Source organism: Schistocerca nitens, chromosome 2 (genome assembly GCF_023898315.1).
Source record: "Schistocerca nitens isolate TAMUIC-IGC-003100 chromosome 2, iqSchNite1.1, whole genome shotgun sequence".
NCBI lineage: Eukaryota > Metazoa > Arthropoda > Insecta > Orthoptera > Acrididae > Schistocerca > Schistocerca nitens.
In genome coordinates, this window is record NC_064615.1 from 291,556,897 (window position 1) to 291,575,966 (window position 19,070).

General features: G+C 41.7%; 1 protein-coding gene across 1 annotated transcript in view; it reads left to right on the top strand.

Annotated features, from left to right (window-relative positions):
- LOC126234993 (dynein beta chain, ciliary-like) overlaps positions 1 to 19,070 on the top strand; it is a 732,993-nt gene that overhangs the window by 181,660 nt on the left and 532,263 nt on the right. The window contains exon 15 of the mRNA XM_049943730.1: positions 12,789 to 12,907. Within this exon, the coding sequence (XP_049799687.1) occupies positions 12,789 to 12,907 (119 nt within the window). The remainder of the gene's footprint in view (positions 1 to 12,788; positions 12,908 to 19,070) is intronic.

Genomic DNA, 19,070 nt, shown 5'->3' on the forward strand with positions numbered 1-19,070 from the left:
GTCATGATCTTGGACTTGGTGTAACAAGAAATGTGATTCCTGTGACCCCATGAGATGTTTACATTGATCCACAGTCCAACTTTGATGATATCCACTGTAATCATAATAAGCAATGTCTCACATGAGTATGCGGCATCTCTTGTACATCACAGTGATCATTCAGCAACTGATTCTGTTAATGCCTCTCATATACCATAACATGCGTGGTAACAACACTAAACGTGAACACCAGTAATACACTCTGGTGGCTATTCCACCAGCGTGCAAAGGTAACTTGCATGATGTAACCATTGTTTTCTACATTTTGCAGAAGTAGTTCATTAGACAGTATAATCTATAATCTCAACATAGTTAATTACAATGAAAACATCCACTCAGTCAAATGTTGATAATTTTTCGGTAGAGAACATGGACTGGTTCCAAACAGCCTTTGACTGAGAAATAATAACTTAAAACTGGGATCTTTCATACTACCTTGATAAATGAATAAATAAATAAAGTATGGGAGGGACACTGCTTACATTGCTGAGGAACTACTTGTGATGTATAAGTGGAGGTCTGCTTTTCAAACTCTTCCCTTATGTTTAACAAGTTTTGTCAAAATCAACTCAGTGATCATGGACAAACAGTTTATTATATTGTTCTTGAGATTATGTTGGGAGGCCAAATTGGCTGAGTTCCTGCACAACTTCATGAAAAGTACATGCAGAACAGCTGCAGCAATGAAAGGAACATATGCTGGGACGTGTGGACTCAGATGGGTTATAGACCAAAGGCGACAACCACCAATTGAAGGCATTTAGTAAGTATACAGTGCAAGGACCCATTTGTAGTAAACTACTTTGCCACTTTTGTGTTACAGTAGTTTAACATGAATACTTGATAGTAACAGTGCATAAAATACCAAATGGAACGAACAGTTAGATTTGCTTACCTACAAATCAGGTGGCAGGCACTGTTTCTTTGGTAGCATGCTGAGAAGCAGATGTTTTCCCATAGCATGTACTGCTTCCGAAATGTCTTGCATCTGTTGCATCTGTGTCAGACTGAATGATTAGAAGTTATTCTGACTTAGTGATCTATATGTTAACAATGCATTCAATCCACAACAATGACAGTGTTGAGAGGAAACATTGCAAAGTACAAACCTCTTTCAGGGCAAATGGCTACCATGCTGTGACAACAAAAGTAAAGATAAAAAGTACCAGGAAGAACTGCTGAGGTAGTTTGGTGACGTACCATACATACAAGGCTTTAGTGATAGGATGGTAAAGATCCTACACTGATGGTGGAGGGGGGAGGAGGGGGGCTCAGACTCATCTACTCAAACAATAAAATAAGAGACTTCTTGAGTATATGAGTTTTGCTATGATTGTGGACTAGTCTGTATTAGTGAGATATGGAGAACAAGTGATACAAATGGCTTGATTGGTGTACTAAATTGATGGTGGGAGAATGTCAGACAGATGTGGTACATCCATACAATTTAAATAAGCCCATGTGATTGTTCAGCTTCTTCTGGCATAATTCATGATGAAATTATTCATGGGTGAACAGCCGGATGTCAGTGTCCCAACAGACACTATATTTCAGCAAGTGATCATATTACCATTATCATTGATGTATTTACTAATTGGGGTTGATGCAGCACTTTTATCTCCCCCCCCCCCCCCCCACTCCCCTCTCCTCCAACCATCCAACCTCTCACTGTGTCCACTGTCTGTGCCCAGCATCTTGTCTCCCCATCTTCCCACTGGCATGTTGCTCCATCCAGTATTCACATCAGTGGATGTTTACACCTCTGCTGTTGCTTCCACCTGCTCCTGAAGTCAGCTTGTTGTAAGTTTCCTCTTCTTAATCAAAGTGCCAGTTCTGAGGTGTTACTAGGGATGTAGCCACTATCACTTATTCAAATCTTGATTTAATGACACTGTACCAGAAGTTAAATGGCTGTGTCAGGAACTTAGTATGGTCAGAATCCATTCTGTGCATTTGCGATAGGTGGTGTTCCATGACTGCCAGCTTGTTAAGCTGCCACAATCTGGTGTGCCATTGGGGTTTTCGGAATGATCTTTGGCACTACACACCATCTGACCTATATATGTCTTGTCACATTTGTAGATGGATTTCCCAAGGTCCATAGTCCATAGGCCAAGGTTGTCTGTGACACAACCAAGCAGAACCTGTGTTCTAGATGGTGCGTGGAGGACCATCTTTACTATTCAACTTATGTCTCCAGCTGTCCAACTAGTTCAATTTGTGGACATGGGAATGGATTGATGGTGTCACATGGGCCACAGGTTTGCACCCACTCCTAAATCCACACTTATCTCTGACATCATCATCTGCACGTGGGACACCTGAATCGGTTGAAGAAGTACATGGCGTGAAACCTATCATGCTCTAATGTGAAAGAAACCTATAAAAACAAACATCTGTAGCACTGAGATGGCAGCCATACAGGAAATAAGAGAAGATCCATATATTGTTGTCTGACCAGAAAACACAGCCAAAACAACTGTGGTCCTGTCTTACCAGAATTACATTGAGAAGATACGGGACCTGCTCGTACTGGAAGATTGACATTGATCCTACCAAGAGGGTGGGGAGGAACACTATGGTACTTTGGAAAGAATCCAGTTTGCCAAACGAAGTTGTTAAGAAACTACAATAGAGAGCTTCAGTTCCACCAAGACTTAATGAACTTCAAAGGTTCAAGAAAACTGTTATCAGCAATGGTAGCATTGGTGCCCTAAACTTAATCAATTGCTAAATATATGATGGATTTGATTAGCCCTTACTTTGGGAAGAGTTCATTTCGTACTCACAACTCTGTGAATTTTGTTGGGTACCTTAACAACTTTATCCTTAATGATAACAATGTCCTTGTGAGATCTGACATTGTCTCTTTTCACCAGACTGCCATAAAAAGAATCCTTGGAACTTGTTTACTTAGAAATTTGGTGTAGAGATGACTCACCTTTTTATGCATATCTTGGTGTTGACATACTTTCTTCTCAACAGTGGTTATTATGGCAGATGGAAGGAGTAGCAATTGGGAGTCCATTTTCACCAGTTTTTGCAAACACGGATGTGGGAGATCTTGAGGACAAAACCTTGCAGTCAACCAGTGTAAATCAACCTATTTTTTGCAAGATGTAGACAATACATTTATCGTACAACCACATGGAAGAGACAAGCTGAATGAGTTCTTCATAAATCACTGTTTCATGGACTAGAACACCAACTTTACCATGGAAGTCAAAGTGGATGGTGTTCTCCTCTTTTTGGATGTCCCAGTAAAAAGAAGAGCAGATTGCACATTGCACCACAGCATGTATTGGAAGAAGACACACACCCCTCTACTTACATGTGGACAGCTGACACTACCCAGCACAGAGGAATGGGGTGTTCAAAACATTGGTACATAGGGCATGTACCCTCTCTGATAATGAACATCTGAGGACAGTGATTTGGAAGAACAGCTGCACAGAGTGGCTAATTCAGAGAGCCCTAGGTCCTACACTCACTGTACAACTGGAGGAACAGAAGTGAAAGCTCAGGAGAATGCAGCCATTCTGTTTATCCCATTAAAGATTAAAGATAGGATGATTTCTCCAGAAAGACCAAGTGAAGACATTCTTCCTCTTCCCAGCTAAAATATCAGCACTGTTTGGTAGTGTTGAAGACAATCTTGGACTTTAGAAACCTGGGGTCTACCACATGCATTGACAATGTGGCAGCACATAAAGGCTAGATAATGTATACTGTCAAAGATCATTGTTGAGAACACCAACAACACACTAGATTACAGGGTCATGGAACATTGCCTGTCTGATCACACAGAAAGAATTCTGATCATACGAAGATCTATTGAAATTCAAATAATGGAATCTCTGATCAGTTTTAATGGTGGCTACATCCATAGTAAGGCTTGGGAACCTGCACTTAGTCTGATTAGGAAGATATAGAGATTAGGAAGAGGTAGGAGGTAGTCAACAATGAACTGACTTCAGGGACAAGTGGAGTAACAGCAGGGGTGCTGCCAGCACACATCCCTTGGCATGAAACCTTGGAGATGGAGCAACATGTCAGTTGGAGAAAAGGGGGGGGGGGGAGGGGGACGAGATGGGAGAGAGATGCTGGGTGCAGATGGCAGACAGAGCAGCAGATTGGAGGGAGGAAAGAGAAAGATAGTAACACTGCACCAACCCCTAAGTAGTAAGTCCATCAGCACACTTGTTGTTGGCAATAAGGTCAATTGCTGACATACAGTATATCTTAAAAAAAAATGTATGAACACTTTGAATCAATATAAAAACTTTATCTATGAAAATAGAGACAAGTTTGAAGGCTTGAATTACAGAAAAAAATGTGCTTCAAAGAATCTTGTTCACAATTGATCAAATTGATGGCCATCATTTTCCAGACAAAATTATAATGCGAACCAGTGGATTGGCAAACATCATAAAACATTTCTTTTGGAATGTCACGATATTATCATTCAATTTCCAATTTCAAAGCACCATTTGTTGTGGGTTTTGTGCAATAAAGTCTGTACTTGAGGCATCTGCATAAAAAGAAGTCCATTGGTGTGAGGTCTGGGTAACCCACAGCGTATTTAATGCTATCCCTTCATGCAAACCACGTGTTTGGAAAAGCTGCATCGAGATGGGCTCTTACATTGCAGTGGTAGTGGGGAGGTGCTCAACCTTGCTGAAAGTAAATCTCATCACTAAACATCTCCTCAGTGTTTGGACCGATGGACTCCTGCAGCATGGTTAGGTACCTGTCACCCGTGGCAGTTTTGTAAAATAAAAAGAAAAAAGAAAAAGTCCTATGATGCCCAATGCTGGTATCCCACACCACACTGTTATCCCCTGTAAGTTTAAATATTGTTCAGCAATAATATGGGAATTAACAGGACCCAGGCAGTTACGGCGATTAATTGTGTCGTTTAATTTAAAGGTGGCCTCATAGCTCCAGCCAACAATATGTGGGAAACCTGCATCTTCTGTAAATTCTGCCAGGTACCATTCACAGAACTGAACTCTCCGGTCTGTATCATCTTCGTTGAGAGCATGAATTACTGCTGGTATGTAGTATTTACAGCATGGATGTTTCAAGATGCAATGAATGCTATCTTTTGAGATGTGTGTTGACTGAGTCGTTTGCCATAGAGTTTTCTGTGGGGATCCAATGAGGGTTTCCTGTGTCTGCTTTTGTTTTCTAAGGCTGGTGGACAACTGTGGTCATCCAGAATGTTTCTTGTTGACGGTGTATACAGGGTGGTCCATTGATCATGACAGGGCCAAATATCTCACAAAATAAACATCAAACGAAAAAACTACAAAGAGCGAAACTTGTCTAGCTTGAAGGGGGAAACCAGATGGCGCTATGGTTGGCCCACTAGATGGTGCTGCCATAGGTCAAACGGATATCAACTGCGTTTTTTTAAATAGGAACCCCCATTTTTTATTACATATTCGTGTAGTACGTAAAGAAATATGAAAGTTTTAGTTGGATCACTTTTTTCACTTTGTGGTAGATGGCGCTGTAATAGTCACAAACATACGGCTCACAATTTTAGACGAACACTTGGTAACAGGTAGGTTTTTTAAATTAAAATACAGAACGTAGGTATGTTTGAATATTTTATTTCTGTTGTTCCAATATGATAAATGTACCTTTGTGAACTTATCTCATTTCTGAGAAAGCATACTATTACAGAATGATTACCTGTAAATACCACATTAATGCAATAAATGCTCAAAATGACGTCCGTCAACCTCAATGCATTTGGCAATACGTGTAATGACATTCCTCTCAACAGTGAGTAGTTAGCCTTCTGTAATGTTTGCACATGCATTGACAATGCGCTGACGCATGTTGTCAGGTGTTGTCGGTGTATCACGATAGCAAATATCCTTCAACTCTCCCCACAGAAAGAAATCCGGGGATGTCAGATTCAGTGAACATGCGGGCCATGGTATAGTGCTTCGACGACCAATCCACCTGTCATGAAATATGCTATTCAATACTGCTTCATATGCACACGAACCATGGACCATGAACCATGGACCTTGCCGTTGGTGGGGAGGCTTGCATGCCTCAGCAATACAGATAGCCGTACTGTAGGTGCAACCACAACGGAGGGGTATCTGTTGAGAGGCCAGACAAATGTGTGGTTCCTGAAGAGGGGCAGCAGCCTTTTCAGTAGTTGCAAGGGCAACAGTCTGGATGATTAACTGATCTGGCCTTGTAACAATAACCAAAACGGCCTTGCTGTGCTGGTACTGCTCACGGCTGAAAGCAAGGGGAAACTACAGCCGTAATTTTTCCCGAGGGCATGCAGCTTTACTGTATGGTTAAATGATGATGGCGTCCTCTTGGGTAAAATATTCCGGAGGTAAAATAGTCCCCAATTCGGATCTCCGGGCGGGGACTACTCAAGAGGATGTCGTTATCAGGAGAAAGAAAACTGGCGTTCTACGGATCGGAGCGTGGAATGTCAGATCTCTTAATCGGGCAGGTAGGTTAGAAAATTTAAAAAGGGAAATGGATAGGTTAAAGTTAGATATAGTGGGAATTAGTGAAGTTCGGTGGCAGGAGGAACAAGACTTCTGGTCAGGTGACTACAGGGTTATAAACACAAAATCAAATAGGGGTAATGCAGGAGTAGTTTTAATAATGAATAGGAAAATAGGAATGCAGGTAAGCTACTAAAAACAGCATAGTGTACGCATTATTGTGGCCAAGATAGATATGAAGCCCACACGTACTACAGTAGTACAAGTTTATATGCTAACTAGCTCTGCAAATGACAAAGAAATTGAAGAAATGTATGATGAAATAAAAGAAATTATTCAGATAGTGAAGGGAAACGAAAATTTAATAGTCATGGGTGACTGGAATTCGACTGTAGGAAAAGGGAGAGAAGGAAACGTAGTAGGTGAATATGGATTGGGGCTAAGAAATGAAAGAGGAAGCCGCCTGGTAGAATTTTGCACAGAGCACAACATAATCATAGCTAACACCTGGTTTAAGAATCATAAAAGAAGGTTGTATACATGGAAGAACCCTGGAGATACTAAAAGGTATCATTTGCAAAAACAGACATAATGTCTTACGGGATAGCCGCAATCAGTGATTTTATAATGTTACTTAAAATCCGTCTTGATTGCAATCAAGACGGATTTTAAGTAACATTATAAAAGGTATCAGATAGATTATATAATGGTAAGACAGAGATTTAGGAACCAGGTTTTAAATTGTAAGACATTTCCAGGGGCAGATGTGGACTCTGACCACAATCTATTGGTTATGACCTGTAGATTAAAACTGAAGAAACTGCAAAAAGGTGGGAATTGAAGGAGATGGGACGTGGATAAACTGAAAGATCCAGAGGTTGTACTGAGTTTCAGGGAGAGCATAAGGGAACATTTGACAGGAATGGGGGAAAGAAATACAGTAGAAGAAGAATGGGTAGCTTTGAGGGATGAAGTAGTGAAGGCAGCAGAGGATCAAGTAGGTAAAAAGACGAGGGCTAGTAGAAATCCTTGAGTAACAGAAGAAATATTGAATTTAATTGATGAAAGGAGAAAATATAAAAATGCAGTAAATGAAGCAGGCAAAAAGGAATACAAACGTCTCAAAAATGAGATCGACAGGAAGTGCAAATGGCTAAGCAGGGATGGCTAGAGGACAAATGTAAGGATGTAGAGGCTTATCTCACTAGGGGTAAGATAGATACTGCCTGCAGGAAAATTAAAGAGACCTTTGGAGATAAGAGAACGACTTGTATGAATATCAAGAGCTCAAATGGAAACCCAGTTCTAAGCAAAGAAGGGAAAGCAGAAAGATGGAAGGAGTATATAGAGGGTCTATACAAGGGCGATGTACTTGAGGACAATATTATGGAAATGGAAGAGGATGTAGATGAAGATGAAATGGGAGATACGATACTGCGTGAAGAGTTTGACAGAGCTCTGAAAGACATGAGTCGAAACAGGGCCCCGGGAGTAGACAACATTCCATTGGAACTACTGACAGCCTTGGGAGAGCCAGTCCTGACAAAAGTCTACCATCTGGTGAGCAAGATGTATGAAAGAGGCAAAATACCCTCAGACTTCAAGAAGAATATAATAATTCCAATCCCAAAGAAAGCAGGTGTTGACAGATGTGAAAATTACCGAACAATCAGTTTAATAAGCCACAGCTGCAAAATACTAACACGAATTCTTTACAGACGAATGGAAAAACTAGTAGAAGCCGACCTTGGGGAAGATCAGTTTGGATTCCGTAGAAACACTGGAACACGTGAGGCAATACTGACCTTACGACTTATCTTAGAAGAAAGATTAAGGAAAGGCAAACCTACGTTTCTTGCATTTGTAGACTTAGAGAAAGCTTTTGACAATGTCGACTGGAATACTCTCTTTCAAATTCTAAAGGTGGCAGGGGTAAAATACAGGGAGTGAAAGGCTATTTACAATTTGTACAGAAACCAGATGGCAGTTATAAGAGTCGAGGGACATGAAAGGGAAGCAGTGGTTGGGAAGGTAGTAAGACAGGGTTGTAGCCTCTCCCCGATGTTATTCAATCTGTATATTGAGCAAGCAGTAAAGGAAACAAAAGAAAAATTCGGAGTAGGTATTAAAATCCATGGAGAAGAAATAAAAACGTTGAGGTTTGCCGATGACATTGTAATTCTGTCAGAGACAGCAAAGGACTTGGAAGAGCAGTTGAATGGAATGGACAGTGTCTTGAAAGGAGGATATAAGATGAACATCAACAAAAGCAAAACGAGGATAATGGAATGTAGTCGAATTAAGTCGGGTGATGCTGAGGGAATTAGATTAGGAAATGGGACACTTAAAGTAGTAAAGGGGTTTTGCTATTTGGGGAGCAAAATAACTGATGATGGTCGAAGTAGAGAGGATATAAAATGTAGACTGGCAATGGCAAGGAAAGCATTTCTGAAGAAGAGAAATTTGTTAACATCGAGTATAGATTTAAGTGTCAGAAAGTCATTTCTGAAAATATTTGTATGGAGTGTAGCCATGTATGTAAGTGAAACATGGACGATAAATAGTTTGGACAAGAAGAGAATAGAAGCTTTCGAAATGTGGTGCTACAGAAGAATGCTGAAGATTAGGTGGGTTGTCCACATAACTAATGAGGAAGTATTGAATAGGATTGGGGAGAAGAGAAGTTTGTGGCACAACTTGACCAGAAGAAGGGATCGGTTGGTATATATATATATGTTGCTTCATCAGGAAAGAGGGATGGAGAGGGAAAGACGAAAGGATGTGGTTTTTAAGGAAGAGGGTAAGGAGTCATTCCAATCCCGGGAGTGGGAAGACTTACCTTGGGGCAAAAAAGGACAGGTATACACTCGCACATACACACATATCCATCCGCACATACACAAAAACAAGCAGACATTTGAAAAGGCAAAGAGTTTGGGCAGAGATGTCAGTCGAGGCGGAAGTAGAGGCAAAGATGTTGTTGAAAGACAGGTGAAGTATGAGCGGCGGCAAATTGAAATTAGCGGAGATTGAGGCCTGGCGGATAACGAGAAGAGAGGGTATACTGAAGGGCAAGTTCCCATCTCTGGAGTTCTGACAGGTTGGTGTTAGTGGGAAGTATCCAGATAACCTGGACGGTGTAACACTGTGCCAAGATGTGCTGGCCGTGCACCAAGGCATGTTTAGCCACAGGGTGATCCTCATTACCAACAAACACTGTCTGCCTGTGCCCATTCATGCAAATGGACAGTTTGTTGCTGGTCATTCCCACATAGAAAGCTTCACAGTGTAGGCAGGTCAGTTGGTAAATCACGTGGGTGCTTTCACACGTGGCTCTGCCTTTGATCGTGTACACCTTCCGGGTTACAGGACTGAAGTAGGTGGTGGTGGGAGGGTGCATGGGACAGGTTTTACACTGGGGGCGGTTACAAGGGTAGGAGCCAGGGGGTAGGGAAGGTGGTTTGGGGATTTCATAGGGATGAACTAAGAGGTTACGAAGGTTAGGTGGATGGCGGAAAGACACTCTTGGTGGAGTGGGGAGGATTTCATGAAGGATGGATCTCATTTCAGGGCAGGATTTTAGGAAGTCGTATCCCTGCTGGAGAGCCACATTCAGAGTCTGATCCAGTCCCGGAAAGTATCCTGTCACAAGTGGGGCACTTTTGGGGTTCTTCTTTGCGAGGTTCTGGGTTTGAGGAGATGAGGAAGTGGCTCTGGTTATTTGCTTCTGTACCAGGTCGGGAGGGTAGTTGCGGGATGCGAAAGCTGTTTTCAGGTTGTTGGTGTAATGGTTCAGGGATTCCGGACTGGAGCAGATTCGTTTGCCACGAAGACCTAGGCTGTAGGGAAGGGACTGTTTGATGTGGAATGGGTGGCAGCTGTCATAATGGAGGTACTGTTGCTTGTTGGTGGGTTTGATGTGGACTGACGTGTGAAGCTGGCCATTGGAAAGGTGGAGGTCAATGTCAAGGAAAGTGGCATGGGATTTGGAGTAGGACCAGGTGAATCTGGTGGAACCAAAGGAGTTAAGGTTGGAGAGGAAATTCTGGAGTTCTTCTTCACTGTGAGTCCAGATCATGAAGATGTCATCAATAAATCTGTACCAAACATTGGGTTGGCAGGCCTGGGTAACCAAGAAGGCTTCCTCTAAGCGACCCATGAATAGGTAGGCGTACGAGGGGGCCATCCTGGTGCCCATGGCTGTTCCCTTTAATTGTTGGTATGTCTGGCCTTCGAAAGTGAAGAAGTTGTGGGTCAGGATGAAGCTGGCTAAGGTAATGAGGAAAGAGGTTTTTGGTAGGGTGGCAGGTGATCGGCGTGAAAGGAAGTGCTCCACCGCAGCGAGGCCCTGGACGTGCGGAATATTTGTGTATAAGGAAGTGGCATCAATGGTTACAAGGATGGTTTCTGGGGCTAACAGACTGGGTAGGGATTCCAGGCGTTCGAGAAAGTGGTTGGTGTCTTTGATGAAGGATGGGAGACTGCATGTAATGGGTTGAAGGTGTTGATCTACGTAGGCAGAGGTACGTTCTGTGGGGGCTTGGTAGCCAGCTACAATGGGACGGTCGGGATGATTGGGTTTTTGCATTTTAGGAAGAAGGTAGAAGGTAGGGCTGTTGGTGGAGTCAGGAGGTTGATGGAGTCAGGTGAAAGGTTTTGTAGGGGGCCTAAGGTTCTGAGGATTCCTTGAAGCTCCGCCTGGACATCAGGAATTGGATTACCTTGGCAAACTTTGTGTGTAGTGTTGTCTGAAAGCTGACGCAGTCCCTCAGCCACATACTCCCGACGATCAAGTACCACGGTCGTGGAACCCTTGTCCGCCGGAAGAATGACGACGGATCGGTCAGCCTTCAGATCACGGATAGCCTGGGCTTCAGCAGTGGTGATGTTGGGAGTAGGATTGAGGTTTTTTAAGAAGGATTGAGAGGCAAGGCTGGGAGTCAGAAATTCCTGGAATGTTTGGAGAGGGTGATTTTGAGGGAGAGGAGGTGGGTCCCGCTGTGACGGAGGATGGAACTGTTCCAGGCAGGGTTCAATTTGGATAGTGTCTTGGGGAGTTGGACCATTAGGAGTAGGATTAGGATCATTTTTCTTTGTGGCAAAGTGATATTTCCAGCAGAGAGTACGGGTGTAGGACAGTAAATCTTTGACAAGGGCTGTTTGGTTGAATCTGGGAGTGGGGCTGAAGGTGAGGCCTTTGGATAGGACAGAGGTTTCGGATTGGGAGAGAGGTTTGGAGGAAAGGTTAACTACTGAATTAGGGCATTGTGGTTCCAGATTGTGTTGATTGGAATTTTGAGGTTTTGGGGGGCGTGGAGCTGGAAGTGGGAGATTGAGTAGATGGGAGAGACTGGGTCTGTGTGCAATGAGAGGAGGTTGAGGTTTGCTGGAAAGGTTGTGAAGGGTGAGTGAGTTGCCGTTCCGGAGGCGGGAGACCAGGAGATTGGATATTTTTTTGAGGTGGAGGGTGGCATGCTGTTCTAATTTGCGATTGGCCTGTAGGAGGATGCTCTGAACAGCCGGTGTGGATGTGGGAGAGGAAAGATTGAGGACTTTTATTAAGGATAGGAGTTGACGGGTGTGTTCATTGGCAGACATGTTTGCTTGTGTCTGTGTATGTGTGGTTGGATATGGGTGTGTGTGCGAGTGTATACCAGTCCTTTTTACCCCTAAGGTAAGTCTATACGCTCCCGGGATTAGAATGGCTCCTTACCCTCTCCCTTAAAACCCACATCCTTTCGTCTTACCCTCTCCTTCCCTCTTTCCTGATGAAGCAACCGTTAGTTGCGAAAGCTAGAATTTCGTGTGTATGATTGTGTTTGTTTGTGTGTCTATCGACCTGCCAGCACTTTTGTATGGTAAGTCACATCATCTTTGTGTGTGTGTGTGTATATATATATATATATATATATATATATATATATATATATATAAATCAGTCACTGTAATTTAAAAAACCTCTTGTATGTTTGCTCCCAAATGGCATGTCCCAGGAGATATGGGCAATATTCACAATATTCATGGATACAACAGGAATGATCATTCTAAAGAAAATGAATATTGGCCATTCCTCCTAGGGTATCCTGTATATGTCTGTATATATGCTGTGAGGACCATACTTCATCACCAGTGATCACCAGTTACACGTGTAGTACCAGAAAAAGATATACACAAATTGTAGAGTTTACATGTTATTTGTGAATGTGTTAAATCTCATGATATATGCTGCCTACATCCTACATATCTTTTCTCATGCAGGTACAACCAGATTAGGCAATGCAGCCATCCAGTTGAATTTGATTTGGTTGTTGATGACATTGAACATATTGACTTGTTGATTTCTGAGGCACATGAATCACTAAACTGGAATTCTGCAGGTAAGTCTTCTGTTGGCAATGTGTGTAGTAAGAGATAACCTTTTTCTTTGTGGTGCATTATATAGCGGAGATATTAAGCAGCAAATAGGCATGTAAAAAAGAGGTTTCAAAATAACCCAGCTTTTGTATTTTGACTTTAGAGTTTTTTTTACACACACACACACACACACACACAAAATATAGATTCCAGAAGTCCTCACACAGCAGATTATCGACCACCTCCACTACGCCTGGGACAGAAACACAGCAGGAGGTGCGTTGGTTCCGGGGCAGATTTGGCGATCAAGCAAGTCATTGTACCAAACTTTGTGCATACCCAAATACTACCAGCAGTCAGATCACCTGATTTACATTCTGAGTCACAGCGTCTGTAAGTGACAGGTGTACTGGACGGAAATTTCTGATTGACACAGGCTCTGATTTGTGTATCTTCCCACGGTCGATGCTACACTGGTGTAGACCACGAATGTCATTCTGCCTTACAGCCTCAAACAACTCTTTGATCACAATGTGCGACATGCAACATTTCAAGTTGGATGTAGGCCTGTACCATATTTTCATGTGAAATTTCACAATTGTGGTTGTCAATGAGTTTATCGGCACACTACAATCTGTTGTCTGACATCACTACACACACCTGGGTGACCACATCACTGGATTTGGAGCCACACCACCATCCAGTCCACCAAGATAATAGAAGCTGCATCACCAGACTGCGAAGGTAATAGAAGCTGCTGACAGTGAGTATGCAACACTGCGAGATTTCCTGGCACTGACAAGACTGTCATGTGTGCCTATAGATGTGAAGCATAACACCTTGCACATATAAAGACTACTGAGGGAGCCCTGTTACTTTGTAGGTCACAGCTGTTAGCCCCAGATCACTTAGCAGTTGCAAATGCAGAATATTACAGCATGACTTGAGAGGGCATCACACAACTGTCCAGTAGTCCTTGGTTTTCACTGCTGCATATAGTGTCAAAGTAGTATGATGCATGGTATGCATGCAGTGACTATAGAGTGCTTAATGACTTTACAGTGTCAGATATTATCTGTTGCCATTACTCTGTGTGGTGCTTGACATTGCCAGAATGTCAAGGGTGCAATCTTCCCTCTTGACAACATTATGCAAGCTGGTCTATAGTGGTTTTAGAGACAGTCTGACACCATCAAAACATAACATCATATGTGTACACTTACTGAAGTCTTTGTGGACAAATGTGACAACAGTTCCATGTCTGGACAGCTGTGGAGGTCAGATTTTCTTGATGTGATCTTTAAGGCAACCGACGAAGGCAGATGGGTCTGTTACAGACTTCAGAGCCAAATATACAAATTCTCACAGGCAGTTGCAGCACCTCACCATACACCAGTTCTGCAGATGAATCATTTAGATCAGGCTTGTATGTATTCCACAGGTCAAGGAGAACCATCAGCAGAAGTTCTGTTCACCCGGCAATGTGGCACACCAGAGCTGCTTTTAGTGTTTCACATGGACAGCCGCGTTGGGATCCATCCACTGTGATTCTGAACAATGATAATCATGTAAATTTACATAACAGAACTGTTGTTCTCGAAGGAACAAAATTATAGTTTTCAGTGCTGAGTATTAGATTCCTAATGAATCAATTGCTATATTGTGTTGTAAAACTAGTGTGTTATACTGCAGTTTTAAGTTTTTTGTCTGACAAAATAGAACGTAATAAATCTGGATTATAACTACAGTTTTGCAGGTTGTAACTAAATATATTGTTTCTAATGAAAACAATTGCAGATTTGTTGGGCAGATGAGATGTCTGATACTAACATTAAATCATAAATAAGATTTATTATCTTCATTTTCTTGTATATTTATTTCTTTTATTTCTTGTATATTTATACAGACATCTACTTTTTTTCTATAGGCAGTATTCTTAGTCAAATTTCAGACTGGATTGATCAATATTTAATCACAATTATTATCATGGTATATTTATGAATATATTTTCAATGAAGATATTTATTTTCATTCTTTTGCATTTTACCTGGCATTGACATCCTGCCACAAACAGAAGAGGTGCTCTGTTGGTGCTTCACAGTTTTCGCATTTTTGACTGAGATAAACTGTGCTGCAGTGTTAATCTTTGGCAAGCCAGAGTAGAAGTCATCACAGTTCCAGCTACGTAAAAAAATCCATGCAGTTAAGACATTTATGTACATGCTTAAGTCAACATAGGAATTTTCATTGTGTGAGACTGCACATCACAGATAGGTCTGATGTCCTGCAAAACTGTTTGTATCATTTTCACAATATCTTTCATTTATTGTGTTTATTGTGTCAGTACTTGTCTGTATTGTGATTGCGAGTACTTGGCGGCGCTGGTGGTGGTGGGGGGGGGGGGGGGGGAGAAGCTTGTACTTTATCATCTATTGTAATTTTAATTTGTGCTTTGTAGAAACTCTAGGCCACAGTATCCTCATTCAAAACTAGCTGTTCCCTAATTTTATTATATATTTACATGAAAAAGGTATATTTTTAATAATTTTTGGACACTTGCAAACATATTAATTTTGTGAGTTTTCGTAAATTGTAAATGTTGTGTGTAAGCAATTTAGTAGTAAATCAGCATTTGTCATTTACAGTTACTTTCAATAAATAACATATCATGCCATATTAGTTTCTCTTTTACCAAGAGTGCATATTATCAGCAACTATCATAAATTAACTCTATTCTCAAATTTGTTAGCAACTGTAACAGGACAAGTGTTTCAAAGAAACAGCAAATTTTGTACCAAGTTTTTCTATTTTCATTGTAGAGATCTCATTTCAGCCATTAATTACTTCAGTTCTGATAGACTACTTCTGATATTTATAGCATTTCAGACCCATTAATTACAAGATAGTCGGCAAGCTTCTAGAGTTATTTGCTTACTGTTCAGTAAAATATTACACGAGGCATAATGCGGCCCCACTGTGTATGCTGTTCTCAGGCACAGGATGAGTTAGCTGCTATTCATAAGCAGCTGGAAATCATCCTGAGTACTGTCAAGCAATCGGAAGATGTTGCAACAGGGTGTGTTGGGAGAGCTAGCAAGAGTTGTGTGCCAGAGATACCAAATGTCTTGCAAGTACTGTTATCTCCTGTGGACACTCTCTCCTCTGTAGGACATACAGTCTCTATCACTCTTTGTCCACTTGACTGTGAGTGGCATGTCAGTGGTAGGCCTAGGCATTCTGTACATGTGTACCAGGGTCTAGGAAAAACTCAGAATTTAACTTACATCCCCCAAACTAATAAGTTTGAGGTGCTTTCATCCATCGAATCCAAAACTGAGCCAGTGAGACTCATTACACTTCTTGGGAAATGTGCTGAGTCTCATGTCAAGAGGAGGCAAACACAAAAGGATAATGGTGCCCCAAAAGAATAATGGTACCCTTTAGGGAAGTGACAGTAAGGGATGGTGAGAATCACCATCTGCACTCATTGTTTATGCCTGGAGGCCTCATTCAGGATGTTGAAGAGCTTATTACAGCAACCACTGAAAAAACGGGGTTAACCAGCTGAAGATTGTGGCTCATGTTGGGGCAAACGATGCCTCTTGTTGGTGCTCTGAGATCATACTTGATCACCCCAGTGACTGGCAGAGAATGTTAAGAATACCAGCCTTGCTTATGAAGTTTGAACAAAGCTCACAATTTTCAGCACTGACCCCAGAACAGTTTGTGGCCCACTGGTTCTGAGTCAAGTGGAAGCTTTGAACCAAGGACTGCCAAGGTTCTGTGATTAGCTAGTCTGTGATGTCTTGGACTTAAGCCAAAAATTGTGCGATCCCAGAATGGATCAGGTGCTTACTACTTATCAGATGCTGCTACACAGGTAGCTGATTGTTTATGTGTAGTACACATTGGTTTTTTAAAATTAGGTGGCTCTCCATCCACTCCAGATAATGATTAATGTAGGAGACCTGGAAATATCAGTATGAGCCCCAAAGAAATGCCCTCCCACAGGCGAGAGTAATAAGATCCTAGTAGTCAACTGCCATAGCATTCACAACATAGTGCTAGTGTAAAAAGAGCTCCTAAAATACAGTGAAGCTCACATGATACTAGGTACAGGAAGTGGGTTAAAACCAGAGAGTGACAGAGTAAGATTTTTGGAACAAATTTAAACATATATTGAAAGAATAAGCTAATTGGAAATGGAACTGGTATATTTGCTGCAGTAGAAAGAAACTCGTATCTACGGAGATAGAAATTGAAGCCACAGGCCAGATTGTTTGGATATAAAATTATAATTGTTCCTTCTATTGTCCACCAGACTCACCTCCTGAGGGAACTGAAAACTTCAGAGGAAATGTCAGTTCACTTGTACGTAACTTCCCCAATCCAACTGTAATCATCGGAGAAGACTTCAATCGTCCAACATTCAAATGAAAAAATTACAGCCTTGTTAGCCATGGGCTTGTCAAGATGTGCCATAAAACGTTACTAAATACCTCCACTGAAAACTTCCTGGAACAGATAGTTCGGAAACCCACTCATGATGGAAATATATTAGATCTATTGGGAAAAATAGACCTGATGTCTTTGAGGACATACGCATCAAAGCTGGTATCAGTGGCCATGAGGCAGTTGTAGCAACAATGATTACCATTGTATGAAGGCCAACTAAAACAAGTAGAAAGGTGGATATGTTCATAAAATCAAACTGTGGAAATCCAAGATGGAATAATGACAATATTATAGAAAGGATAGATTACTACTCACCATGTAGTGAAGATGTTCAATAAACTAGACAAAATCACTGAGCGAGGTGGCGCAGTGGTTAGACACTGGACTCGCATTCGGGAGGACGGTGGTTCAATCCCGCGTCCGGCCATCCTGATTTAGGTTTTCCATGATTTGCCTAAATCACTCCAGGCAAATGCCGGGATGGTTCCTCTGAAAGGGCACGGCCGACTTCCTTCCCCATCCTTCCCTAATCCGATGAGACCAATGACCTCGCTGTCTGGTCTCCTTCCCCAAACAACCCATCCCAAACTAGACAAAGAAGCAGATCGTCATACCTCAGGGAGGAACTTGAAACTTTTAATTCAGAACAGGAGCAAACAGCAATTATGGCTTAAGTTTAAAATAATAACTGAATGCACTAAATAGATATGTACCCAGTATAACAGTTCAGATGATTGGACACCTCAGTGGCATGGCATACAGTCACTGTAAAGGGACTCCAAAAGAAATAGAGACTACTGCCATCCCTCACTGCCACTTTCCTAAGGAGTACCATTATTCACCATACATTTAAACTACTGATGATTAATAGATCCCTATCCTTTTGTGTTTGCCTCCGCTTAACATGGGCTCAGCACATTTCCCAAGAAGTGTAATGAGTCTCACTGTCTCGGTTTGGGTGGATGATAGTACCTCGAACTTGTTCGTATGGGGGGTGGAAGTGAAATTCTGAGTTTTTCCTAGATCCTGATACACTTGTACAGAATGTCGAGGCCTACCACTGACATGCCACTCACACTCAAGTGGACAAGTAGTGATAGATCCTGTATTTCCTACAGAAGACACAGTGTCCACAGGAGACAGAAAGCTGACGGCTATAGGAAGATGTCTAATGAAACGTGTTTGGCGGCCAGGAGAGCAGTGCGTGAAGCTTTCAGAAACTACTGTAGCAGAATATTGTTAAAAGACGTTTCACAAAACGAGGGGAAAAAAAAAATCTGGTCACATGTAATGGCTGTTGGTGGCACCAAAGTTAAATGTCCAGTTGCTCACAGATGAGACAGGAATGGAAATTGAAGGTTATAAAACAAAAGCAAAAATGCTTAACTCAGTTTTTAAATGCACCTTCAAATAGGAAAACCCAGGAGTAATACCAGAATTTTATTCTCTTACAAAGATAAATGTTATTGATGTTGAGGAACCACTGAAGTCATTAGAATTGAACAAAGCTTCCTGATCTTATGAAATACCTATCAGATTCTACATTGAATTTGCAGATGAGGTAACACCTCTTTTAATCACAACATACTGAACCTCTTTTGAACAAAACACTGTGCCCAGTGGTTGGAAGAAAGCACAGGTCAAACCCATCTACAAGAAGAGCAGCAGAGGTGATCCACAAAACTACCTTCTAGTATCCATGACATCCACTCGTTTTAGAATCGTAGAAAA